Source organism: Cygnus olor, chromosome 5, assembly GCF_009769625.2.
Source record: "Cygnus olor isolate bCygOlo1 chromosome 5, bCygOlo1.pri.v2, whole genome shotgun sequence".
NCBI classification, from domain to species: domain Eukaryota; kingdom Metazoa; phylum Chordata; class Aves; order Anseriformes; family Anatidae; genus Cygnus; species Cygnus olor.
The window spans coordinates 7,721,932-7,734,442 of NC_049173.1; the positions used below are offsets into that span (position 1 = coordinate 7,721,932).

At 41.3% G+C, this 12,511-nt stretch overlaps 1 protein-coding gene across 1 annotated transcript in view; it reads left to right on the forward strand.

Moving 5' to 3' along the window:
- Nucleotides 1-12,511, forward strand: part of SYNE2 (spectrin repeat containing nuclear envelope protein 2) — a 189,253-nt gene that overhangs the window by 174,095 nt on the left and 2,647 nt on the right. The window contains 13 exon segments of the mRNA XM_040557776.1: nt 76-263; nt 414-564; nt 1,063-1,245; nt 1,877-2,014; nt 2,908-3,102; nt 3,952-4,234; nt 4,596-4,664; nt 5,465-5,601; nt 6,588-6,717; nt 7,958-8,169; nt 10,937-11,137; nt 11,520-11,648; nt 12,282-12,473. Coding sequence (XP_040413710.1) covers nt 76-263; nt 414-564; nt 1,063-1,245; nt 1,877-2,014; nt 2,908-3,102; nt 3,952-4,234; nt 4,596-4,664; nt 5,465-5,601; nt 6,588-6,717; nt 7,958-8,169; nt 10,937-11,137; nt 11,520-11,648; nt 12,282-12,473 — 2,208 coding nt within the window.

Sequence of the window (12,511 nt, forward strand, 5' to 3'; positions counted from 1 at the left end):
GTATTTTGAAAGGGTATGTCTGAAGTCTAGCCAAGCACGTTGCCTACCACTAAAACTCTTCTTTTGTCAATGCAGGACCTGCAACGAGACATAGAGCAACACACAGCAGGGGTGGAGTCCGTATTTAATATTTGTGAAGTTCTGCTGCACGATTCAGATGCATGTGCTAATGAGACGGAGTGTGACTCCATCCAGCAGACTAGCAGGAGTTTGGACAGACGGTGGAGAAACATTTGTGCCATGTCTATGGAAAGGCGAATGAAGTAAGTCTCTTTATCCAACAGCTCCTAAAGAAGTCTGTGGAAGCATTTTGAAGAAATGCTTTTGGTTTTGCCACAAACCAAATTTTGAGAAAGGAAAAAAAAATGATAAGCTTATGATAAATCTCTTCTATATTTGCATCTCCCTGCCAGAATTGAGGAGACCTGGCGCCTATGGCAGAGGTTTTTGGATGACTATTCTCGCTTTGAAGATTGGCTAAAATCAGCTGAAAGGACAGCAGCTAGCCCCAATTCCTCAGAAGTTTTGTATACACATGCAAAGGAGGAGCTGAAGAAGTTTGAGGTGAATTTTTTAACTTCATCTTTTTATGCTTAGCAGCAGGCTGGATGTTCAGACTGCTGAATACTTATTGTCTGTGTGAAATGCCTGGATCACTGAAAAACATGTTCTGCAGTTCAAAGTTATGGTATAGTGACCATAAATAATATAGCCATATATGGCTGCCAGGTATCTTGCAGGTTTATTTTTCTCCATTTTTTTTAATGTGGAGAATACAGTACTCTGAACTGACATAATTCTGCTTAAGTTAAAGATTTGCTTGCTATAGGCAAGAGACCTTTGTGGGTTGATTTTTATTTTGATTTTTTTTCTTCCTAAAATCTGAGCAAATGATTTAAAATATGGATCCTTCTCTGGATTTAATTTTGTAGCTGAAAGGTCTGGTTTTGGTTTTGTTTTTCTTTAAGGGGAGAGGGCATCATCCTTCCTCTTGATGGATTTTATCACACTGATCCTTTCTCTTACCAGCAAAGGAACTGAGTTTCTCGATTTGCCTTACAGGCATTCCAACGGCAAGTTCACGAACGACTCACTCAGTTGGAGCTGATCAATAAGCAGTACAGGCGCCTTGCCCGCGAGAACCGCACTGACTCAGCCAGCAAGTTGAAGCAGATGGTACATGAAGGCAACCAGCGCTGGGATAATCTCCAGAAAAGAGTCGCTGCCATTCTGAGGAGACTGAAGGTAATTGCACAGTGGAGTGAGAGACTAAGGAGTACTCACAGGTTCCTCTAGGAGTTACCAAGGGCAAAACACACACTTGGGAGCAACTGTCTTGTGTTGGTTTGTGTCTTGAATTACTAGTTGTGGTTTAACCCCAGCAGGGAGCTACACAGCTACACAGCTACACAGCTGCTTGCTCACTCTCCCCAGGTGGAATCAGGAAGAGAATCAGAAAGGTAGAAGTGTGAGAACTCATGGGTTGAGATAAAGACAGCTCACTAGGTAAAGCAAAAACCATGTGTTCAAGCAAAACAAAACAAAGAATTCATTCACTGCTTCCCAGAGCAGAGATTGTGTTAGCAGAGAGTGTATTTTTGTTATGCAGCGTGGAAGCAAGATTTTTTTTCTTATAAGAAGGACTTGCACTGCTGAAGTTTTATTCCCACCCCAGTTAGAATAGTTCATCAGTGTACGACACTTTGAACCAGCATCCCTAGGGGACATTTTCTACACCTGACATGCTGTCATTTGTGTCCTGAAGGCCATTGAGGTGAACAGCAGCTTTGAAACAAAACTTTTTTCAGGGGGCTCCTGCGATATCTTTTTCAGTAGATAAATTCTTATAAACAGGGGGTCCCTTCTTCCTTTTCAGCACTTCACCAATCGGAGAGATGAGTTTGAGGCGACAAGGGAGAACATCCTTGTTTGGCTCACAGAAATGGACCTCCAGCTGACAAATGTGGAGCACTTCTCAAAAAGTAACTTTGATGACAAAATGCGCCAGCTAAATGTATGTATTCTTTTAAATCAGTTGTTTAATAGAACCAAACTGATTCTATCAGGCTGCTCTGTCTTGACAGAATCATCTGCTTTTCTGGAACTTAACAACAGCCAACAGATCTTTGTAGGCCTGTATTTGTTATAAGACATCAGTAATTTATTAAGTCCCACTCTGAATCAATTTTAAACTGCACAGTATTCAGATTCAGTGTTCAAACTCAGTTCTATCCTGCCATTTTCTTCAAACACTGTAGTGTCAGTAACAGTGATATCTGGTCTGGAAAGGAGAACATGTGGGTTAATAGTAAAAGCTACATTCCTCAATTCAGGCATTCTTTTCTAGGGAGAATTGTTCTGAATTGGCTTTAAGGTAGAATCTCTCCCCTGAATGCATTGGCTGTAACTGGGACTTTCAAACAGAAATAAGACAGCATGCATGTGAAGTGATTCTAAAGAACATCCTGGTTCTTTGCAACCTGCTCATGTGCTGCTTTCCCCTTTTCCCCTATGCTATGAATTGTTTTGGGATGTAGGTTTGCTGTTATGTAGGCTGGAGGCCCAACCAGCCAAACTTCTTTCCTACAGAGAAAAAAATCACATGTACCCAGTAGAAAAATAAACTCTGATTATCTGAACTCTCATGTCCTGAACCATTGCAGGCTCAGGACACTGCAGTCATACTGATGTACGCATGTGTGGAAAATACCACTTCATTTGGAACTGTAATCCTGATAATAAAGCAACCTACTGCACCTCTTGAGTAAAAAGATATTTGCCAAATGAAATTAGGCAGCAGTGTCACTTGCTGCTTTTGCTTTTACTGCTGTAAGAAATGAAGGACAAACCTTAGGCTAGGAAGGGGATTTGAAGAAGTGATCTTATTTTCTTGTATGTCCCAAATAGGGTTTTCAGCAGGAAATAACACTACACACCAATAAGATTGATCAACTAATCGTTTTTGGGGAGCAGTTGATTCAGAAGAGTGAGCCTTTGGATGCTACCCTGATTGAAGATGAATTGGAAGAACTTCATAGATACTGTCAGGAAGTGTTTGGGCGAGTTGCCCGGTTCCATCAAAGACTGACTTCAAGGCATCCCGTAAGAAGCAACAGTTATTTTGGTGCTTTGACATGACTGTGGTGTTTGAAGTGCAATGCTTAGTGCTTACCCTAGCTGTCTGAGTGAGTAGATTGAGCTCAGAGGGGTCAGGAACTCCCTCAGTAGGTATACCAGCTTTGCTAAATTTTTGTCATCAGTCATGGCTCCACACGTCTCTCTTGTTGGGTCTCTATCTGCAGAATCTGGATGATAGCACAGAAGTAATTCACAGGGTTAATACTGAGATAGTAGTGGCTTGAGGGCTTCAAAAGCCTTTTATATCACTTTGTTTTCTTTAATTTCAATAACGTGCTTAGAATTTCTCTTTATGGATTTGTTTGTGAGGCTCCATCTGTCCACTTTCTTGTGGCAACCCTAGATGGGGAACAGCACGCTCTTTACTTTTCACTGGGAACATTTAGCTGATTCTCATTTTACTTTGGCTCTGAAAAAAAGAACATTTATTAAAAAGCCAAGTGGAAGAAGTAACATGAACATCTAAGTGTAGCTGTTCACCCTGAATAAAAACAATCACTTCATTGCTGACCTGTGTAGTCCATTTGGAACGGGGTACCCCTCTCTGTAAACTGCAGAGAGATGTTATGGTAGTGGTTGAGTGTCTTGAAAGAAAAGAGTTAGCTGCTGATGTGAGGATTGTTTTGGCAAAAGAGAAGGAGGAAGAAATGCTTCTCCTTAATTTTAGATATGTGGCTTGGATTACTGCAGCAGACCACAAAACTTCCCAGTAGTACTGTGTGACTTAATCGTTAGCTCATTTAGCAGTGTAGATCTTAATTATGAGTGTATGTTAATTCTTACTAACATGCCATAATTGTTATTTATTTTTAGGGTTTGGATGATGAAAAAGAGACCTCTGAAAATGAGACGGACCCAGAAGACTCCCGAGAAATCCAGAATGATCTCTGGCATAAGAAGGCCATCGGTGACGGGCCGTCTTCCCCACAGTCCCTTTGCCACCTTATGCCACCCACTCAAGGTCACGAAAGATCAGGCTGTGAGACCCCTGTCAGTGTTGATTCCATCCCACTCGAGTGGGATCACACAGGTGACGTGGGGGGCTCTTCCTCTCACGAGGACGAAGAAGAAGCAACATACTACAGTGCTTTGTCAGGTGAGAACCAATTGCTAGCTGTTTGTTTTGAGATGGACAGTTGCAGGATGTCCCTATGTGGGAAGGGAGGGGGACTGAGGTCTTGCTTCGACGTTGTTGGTTGGTTTTCAAGTACTATTAATAGATGTGAGCAGTCTCATCTCTTAAGTGTCCTGATGAAGGGAATGGTATTGTCTAAACGTAGCTTATATTTGCAGAACACAAGGTTTTTAGCAACCTTACTTTTAAAAAAAGACTGATGAAAACAGTGCCAACAACTTTTTATTTTGTTCTTTGTCTTTGCTGTCCCTTATTGTTTCAGTTGTTTTTAATATCTGGAAAATATTGCATAGTGAGGAAAATGACATTATTCTTTTTTCAGATGTAGAAATCACTGAAAATCCTGAGGCATATCTTAAAATGACCACAAAAACTTTGAAAGCATCTTCTGGTAGGCACCTGCTAATGCATGTGTCTGAACATGGCAATCTCCCTGTGCTGCACGCTATATTCCTCAACCTCTCTCATATGTAATGTCTGACTTCCTGCCTTGTGTGGACACCATGTCTCATCCTGCCATGGTGTTCTTACGCTGCAGTATTCACATTTACATTACAAAGCAGTCAAGAACATGCCATTTAGATTTTGCCTGGTAAATGCCGAGGTGGTTAACGTGCATTTCATTGTATTGATCCAAAGTCTTTTGGTACTTTCTTGGTGGTTTGCTCTGGGTAGTATCACTTTTTTGGTCGTTTATAATTTTAATTATGTAATTACTGGGAGAAATAGTTCCAACTCTGCAAGTATTTTTTTTTTGTATTTTGCATCGTGCATGACAGAACCATGTGTGTCCTGTCTGTTAAATCTAGAACAAATGTTCTCCAAATCAGGACATGTCTAGACGTGTCCCTGCTGAAATGTGTTGCAGATATGTGATAGTATTGTTGGGATGCAAACTTTCCAAAACCACAGTGCAGCCTTTTGTTTTTTAACTCATCTGTGTATTCAAGCATTTTCCAGAAGAAAACAGAATGTCTCATAACTGCATGGCTGTCATCTCATTACCTTTGAAACACTGTTGACGTTTTGCAAATGTGCATGCTTTGCAAGGAAAGCTGCAAAACTGTTGTTTTTATGCCATAACGATGCCATTTTATTTAGAGCGCTTTCTAACTTAATACAAAGCAACAGCTTCCTTGTGGAGGTGGGATTTTGCACTTATGTCATATGCTTTGGTTTTATTTGTTTCAGGAAAGTCTGTTTCAGAAGCTCATCCCTGGCATTCACCAGATAGCCCTGTCTGCAGGAAACACCGATACAGCCAGGCAGAGATGGTTGGCAATGTGCTGTCTGGTCCAGAGACGAGTACCCCCTATAAGCCAGGCTATGTGAGTTGAGGCTTTGCGGGCACTGAACCTATACTATGCTGTCTGTACAGCTATGCAGGAAGCTGTATAGCTCCATCTTCTTCTCTCCAGCATTAAGAAAAAGATTGGTTGGGAGAGGGGGAGGTTGTTCAATGTATGCAAACTTGGCTATTACTTCTGGTGGCTCGGGAAACCAGTGAGAGTATCTGTTCACTCACTAGAAAAGCTTCTCTAAAGCAATTCTGAGCAGTATGTTAAGCTTTTGATCAGAGACAGTGTCAGGAGGAAAATACATCCTCTGTTGTCATGGGATGATTCTAGGAGAGTTTAACTCCACAAGGAGGGGTTGTGAATACCCTCCCTTGATATGTACTTATATATCTCCCTTTGCTAAGCAAACTGATCTGGAGTGTCCTTTTCTAGCATGCAGCTCACCATTTAATCTGTTTCTGGGCATTCAAAAAAAGGCCCAGTGGCAGTAGCACTGAAAAAAGTGCTTGTTGTCTGTTGATTGTTCAGCCATGGTGGCTGGTTCCCAGCGGTCCCAGCTGTGGTCTTCACCAGCAACTTACAGGCTCTGGATTTGGACCTGTTGTCAGCACTCTCCCAGGCGCACGGTGGTACTGGTATCCGGCTGCTTTTGTCACCATTAATACAGTCTTGGAGCCTTAGAGTCAATATTGCCAAAACCCAGAATCCCACAAAGAGCTTCAGCAAATGTAGTTTGTCCAGTACACATAATGTACCGTCATGTAATGTCCAGTAGACATTACAAGACTGCTCCACCAGGTCCAGTCTTGTGATAATTAGCATCACTATAGTGTTTGTTTGTTTGTTTGCTGAGAAGGCACGGAGAGCCAGCATAAACTGTTAGCAAAGAAGCAGAAGCCCAGTGCGATATCTGACATGCAGGAGCTCAGCTCAGACACCCCACTTTAACATAAATGAAGCTTGACCTTTGATGGCTTGTTAATGTGCAGGGCTCACGCACCAAAATGTCGTTCCAGGTGAAGCAGCTCAGCTCTGCAAGCAGCACCAGTGTCAACAAGGAGAACATTGTGTCCACTAACATGAGTGATGAAGAGCCCCAGGATGACCAAGAGCTTGTGGATATAGCAGCTGTAGAGAAGCAGTCAGGTACAGAGCATTCAGGCACTAGGAGTGCCTTAGGTGCTGGGGTGTTTTACCTGTGGTTCTTGGGGCAACAAAGCAGAGATGGCACAAAGACAACACATTTGACTTGGGAACTTAAATCAATATATCTTGGTAAAATTCATTGAGCTGCCTTTTCACTTGGCATTGTCCAACACAAGTTTTCTGTTCAAACCTTTTACTTTTTCTGCCAGAATCTGGATTTTTTATTACTCATAATATATCTCTTTGCTGATTGGAATGAATGGAAACACTTTTGTGTGGATACTGAATGCTTCACAAATTTCAAACCAAAGAAGTGTGTTTCTTTGTCTAAACCAAGATTGCCATACTTCATTCTCTTAGTTGTTGGTACTTTGTATAACAAAATGCTACAGCTCCCATTTACAAAATAGTTTTGTCAAAGTTAGTTGTGTACTCCGTTCTTTACTGTCTTCACTGTGGTCCTGTCTTCAAAGTAGGCCAACAAGCTGGTTCTCGTAACCTTTTAAGACCTCAATCCTGGTTTCAGGCGCTTGAGGTTGTAAGAAGATCACATCTATACTGCAATCATAAAAGCGAATCAGTGGTAAAAAGAATGCAGCTATACACACCAGCTTACCTAACTTACGCCTCTAATATCACAGGGTTGATTTCTGTACATGGGGTGAATAGGTAAACCTACAAAAGCAAAGTCTTAATAAAGATGGAGAGTAACTCTTTGTTCAATCAGAGTATCATAATGTGTCATAATGACAGGACAAGGGAGAATGGTTTTAAACTAAAAGAGGGGAGATTAAACTTAGAGATTAGGAGGAAATTCTTAACTCAGAGGGTGGTGAGGAACAGGTTGCACAGAGAGGCTGTGGATGCCCAAACCCCGGAGGTGTTCAAGGCCAGGTTAGATGAGGCCCTGAGCAACCTGATTTAGTGGGTGGCATCCCTGTCTATGGTGGGGGGGTTGGAAATAGGTGATCTTTGAGGTCCCTTCCAACCTGAGCTATTCTGTGATTCTATGATTAACATGCTTAAAATCCTATGTAGTATTACTGTGGATAACTTGACCAGTAACGTGAAAGTGTAGACTCCATAATCTCAAGTAAAAAAGATGTTAAGTATTACATGGTAGCAATTATTTGGCCTTAAGTAGGTTGGAGAGTAATTTACTTGTGAAACTCCTTGCATCTGTTTTATGGACTGTTCACCTTACTGAAGATGTAAACATTTCTTGTTCTGTCACTTGTAGGCATTATTGATAGGTGGGAGCTCATTCAAGCTCAAGACCTCAGAAATAAACTCAGGATGAAACAGAACTTGCAGCAGTGGCAGCAGCTGAACTCTGATCTCAGCGACGTCTCTGCTTGGCTGGATAAAACTGAGGAAGAGCTGGAGGAGCTGCAAAAAGCGAAACCTCCAACCGGCATGCATGCGATGGAACAAAGGGTCAAGAAATTGAAAGTAAGTTGTAGCACATTGAGAAGCAGGATTTCAAAATGCTGATGCTCTTTGTTGTTGTCTTTTGTGCTCCTATGGTTTGTCAACAGCATGAATTCTAATAACAATGTGTGTATGTCACGGAGGAGCTAAGCTGTTTTCCGCTAAGAGGACTAAAGAGGCTGGTTAAGCAAGGTGCTTCTGTCTTCATCTGTAGAGATTTGCAGTCAGTATGCCTGGGTACAACAGGCAGACAGGCTGAAGTAAAAACCCCTCCCTTTCTGTTTTCTTACCAAGGAACTTCATGCTCTCAAAACAGAAACATTCAACCACAAACATGGCTTTTTAGGCCATATATTTTAGAAAATAAACACAGAAAAAGGCTAAAAAAGTGAAAGCTTAGACTCCCCAGATGTCAGGTGTCTGGCCTCGTCTTGGGGGATGTGGTTGGGTATTCTGAGCAATGATACTGGCATTTTTCCCTGTTCTGTGTTATTTCTCCTCTACACAAACCAGAAAAGGATTGCAAATTAGTCAAGTCTACAGACTGCAAAGTCTAGGCTGATTTAGGCTGATTTTTATTTTTAATTGAATTAGTATGGTTTTTTTGTTTTGTTTTGTTTTTTGTAGCTCCAAAAGGGTGACTGAGAAAGATCTGCTCTAAAGCTCTGTTTTTTAGCAACATGGTATTTGCAAAAAATCTTAGCTCTAAATAGTGCTTTTGTCATACCCGGAGTCAGGTAGTTGAAGGATACAAAAAGTTCAAAACATGCAGTGGTATTTTTCAATTAACAAATGTAGACTTCTCATTGAATAGTATATATTAATTTAAAATGAGAAACAAAATAAATTCATTAGTCAGTCTCTGTTAATCTTCAGCCAAGTAATAAACCAGTTAGAGACACGATAATGTGAACATTCATCAGCATGTGAGGTCATGTTGTGTTGCCTGCTATGACTCTCAGCTTCCATAAATTAATTAGAACTAAGCAAAGTCTGCAAGTGGAACCAGCAGGTTACCAGGGTACCTTTAAGTGCTACGTTCAGACTCTGGTAGAACCCTGAGAGAACAAGTGCTACAAACACCGGTAGGAGTGCAAAATCCCTGTGTGCTTAGCCTCCTGCCAGCAGTTTCGTGTGAGTTACCCAGATTGCAAGACTACTGATCAACTTGGTGTCACACTCTGGGTGATGCTCACAAATGAGACATTTTGCTGACCAGGGGAGGGATTTATGAGGCATGTTTAAAGGATGCTTAAGCCTACACAGAAGTCAACAAGGCCTTGAGCAGTCATTAGGCCAAGGAGAATGACTCTGTGCTCCAGTGTGTGACTCCACTAAGAACAACTCTGATCCTATGTGCCAGCCTGGCTTAGGCACCAAGTTCTAGGAAAGATTCAAGGGATGTCTTGTGAGTGGAACGAGGTGCTTTCCCTCAAGCTGGATCTGGGTGTCTCACCTCTTTGAGGAACACAGCCTCACTTCTGCTTTTCTCCTGTGAATTTTCTAAATAGGAGTCCAGATGGCTAAAAATCTTCTCTGTAGACAGCTTGGGTCTCTATGGATCTCTAGAAGAGCCAGCATGCTGTATAAGACCTTGAATTTCATGTGATGTCAGAACATCCCAATTGCCCTATATGATGATAAAGCCAGTCTGTCTGCAGGCCGGCTTACGGGTGGTTAAAAGTCTGTGCTGGACCATTTGTATTGTCTGATATTGAGAGAAATTTCGCTGCTTGGAGGGAGACTGAACTCTTTGTTGGGCAAAATGTAATTTAGACCAGTGGCTTTCAACAAGTGGGCTGCAGACCTTGAGAATACATAGATTGAGATTCTTACTCACAAAGGCTACTAAGAAAAGCAATCAGACCAGTGTTGATTGCAGTACTCATCCTGCAGTTCTTACTTTTCTAGTGCAAGAGCCCACAACTTGAAGAAGACTGAATACCCTTGATTCAATCCGTAAACTTATTGAGGGTACAAGACGTTGTTTGGCATTCATTTAAGAAAATAAAAAATGTGGGCTCTACATTAACATAAGGTGGTTATATGATACAGCAATGACTTGGCAAATTCCACATTATTTCACCCTGCAATTTTAAGGGAGAGAGGAAGCGCAAGCAGGGCTGCCATTCAGAGGGACCGTGACAAGTCAGAGAAATGGGTTGAAACTCTGACTAGAGAGAAGACAAAAGAGTTTCTCATAACTGGGGTGGCCTGATATGGGACCAGAGGCTCAGAGGGGAGAGTGAATCTCCATTGTGTGAGATATTCAAAATCTGATTGGTTGAGGCCCTAGGGCAGCCTGCTCTCAGTTTGAAGTTAGCCCTGCTTTGAACAGGAGGATGGACTACAAACCTTCAGCATTATTTTAAGATTCTGAGGTGGCTAAGCCTTTTAACATCAAGAAGAAATGTCATGTGATGACACATGGGAATATTTGTCCAAATGTCAGGAAAAGATACAGAAATGCTAAGCTCAGGAATGAATGGCAGAGGTGGATTAAGACACAATGCTTGTAACTGAGGGAGAAGCGCAGGGCCAGCCAGACTTGTTTTCTTCTAAGTGAATGGTGGTTTTTTTTGTTTCTTTGTTTGTTTTTTGTTTAATGAAAAAAAGGCTACCTACTTAAATATGTTCCTCAGCAGTGTCTGAAAAGCCACCAGATTCAAACAGCTTTCCCTAATAACTGTGATTTCTTTTTTTTTTTTTTGAGGACATTGTTTTATTTTAAATAACCAATATGTTTTACCATCATTCATACAAGCTCCTAATCTTCTTTTCCTACCAGGACATGCTTAAAGCATTTGATAACTACAAGGCAGTGGTGCTTTCAGTTAACCTGAGCAGCAAAGAATTCCAGAAAGCGGAGAGCACAGAGTTCAAAGAGCTTCAGAACAGGCTTCGGAAAGTGAACTTGCGATGGGAGAAAGCAACTCATGCATTGGACAACTGGAGGAAAGGTTTACAACAAGCCCTACTGCATTGCCAGGTGCATACAATATGCAGCTTATATGGGAAAACTCCTCTTTGGGATGCTTCTGTGGGGTGGATAAGCAGAGAGAGCAAAGGGGTAATTCCTGTCCGTTGGTAGAATGGTTACTCAGAATCCAAAGCAAGTGTACTCTTTTCATTATAATCTTGACTTTGTTGGTTTTAAAAGGTTTGGTAAAAATATCTCTGAACTGGATAATACTTTTTTATTATATAGATGCAATAGTTTAACAAGATTGCTAAAGCCTCACTAATCATGAATACGTTGTCAGCTCTTTCTAATAATGTGGGCTGTTCGTTTCTTTTGTAGGCAAAGCCAGGTGAAAGCACTGCTAAAATGGTTTTTTATCTTATGTACAAACCTTCCCTTATTTCTCTAGGAATTCCATGATCAGAGCCAAAAACTAATCCTGTGGTTAGCTAGTGCTGACAGACGAAGGAATGAAGCACAAATCACAGATCCAAATGCTGATCCCCATACAATATTGGAATGCCAAAAGGAGCTAATGGTAAGCGTGGATGTAACTACAGCACCTCAGTTCTTCCAATGAATTAATAGCTCTCACCACAAAATGAAGAGCAATTTGTTTATTTCTCAGGATGTTGATAGCCTTTCCTTGAACCTGCTATATTAATCAGTCAGGCATGGGATCAGTTTCTGAATGGACTAAGAGACTGAGGCATTTTTCCATAATTATGCATCAGATATAAGTTCATGCTCCCCAGGGAAGTGGTCACAGCAGCAAAAAATTGAAGAAGTGTTTGGACAATGCTCTCAGACATATGGTTTGATTTTTGGGTGGTCTTGTGTGGAGCCAGGAGTTAGACTTGATGATCCTTGTGGGTCCCTTCCAACTCAGGCTATTCTATGATTCAACAAGTTCCTGATGGACAGTCTTTATGCTGAAATACGACTGCCCACATCCAACTGTTTCTAAATGTTAGTTCAAGTAGGTGCAACCAGTCTCTTAAAGAGCGAAGTTCATTTCATATGTAGCTGTGACAGCCATTCCTATGTATTGTGGACTAATAGGCAGGTTGAGTTGTTCTTTAAAGCCTTCCAAAGCTCATCTGTTTATAAGAACATCCTCAAAGTCGAAAGTAGCAGTTCATTGCACTGGTTTTTGTTTGTTTGTTCTAAGCAACTGGAGAAAGAGCTACTGGAACAACAGCCTAAAGTAAACTCTCTTCAAGAACTCTGTGCTTACCTGCTGCTTAAATCAGATGGTGAGGATTACATTGAAGCTGAAGAGAAGGTCCATGTAATTGGAAAGAAACTGAAACAGCTTATTGAGCAAGTTTCACATGACTTAAAGACGATACAAGGAAATCTGGTGAGTCAGAGTTTAAATACTAGTTTGTGGGTCTTACT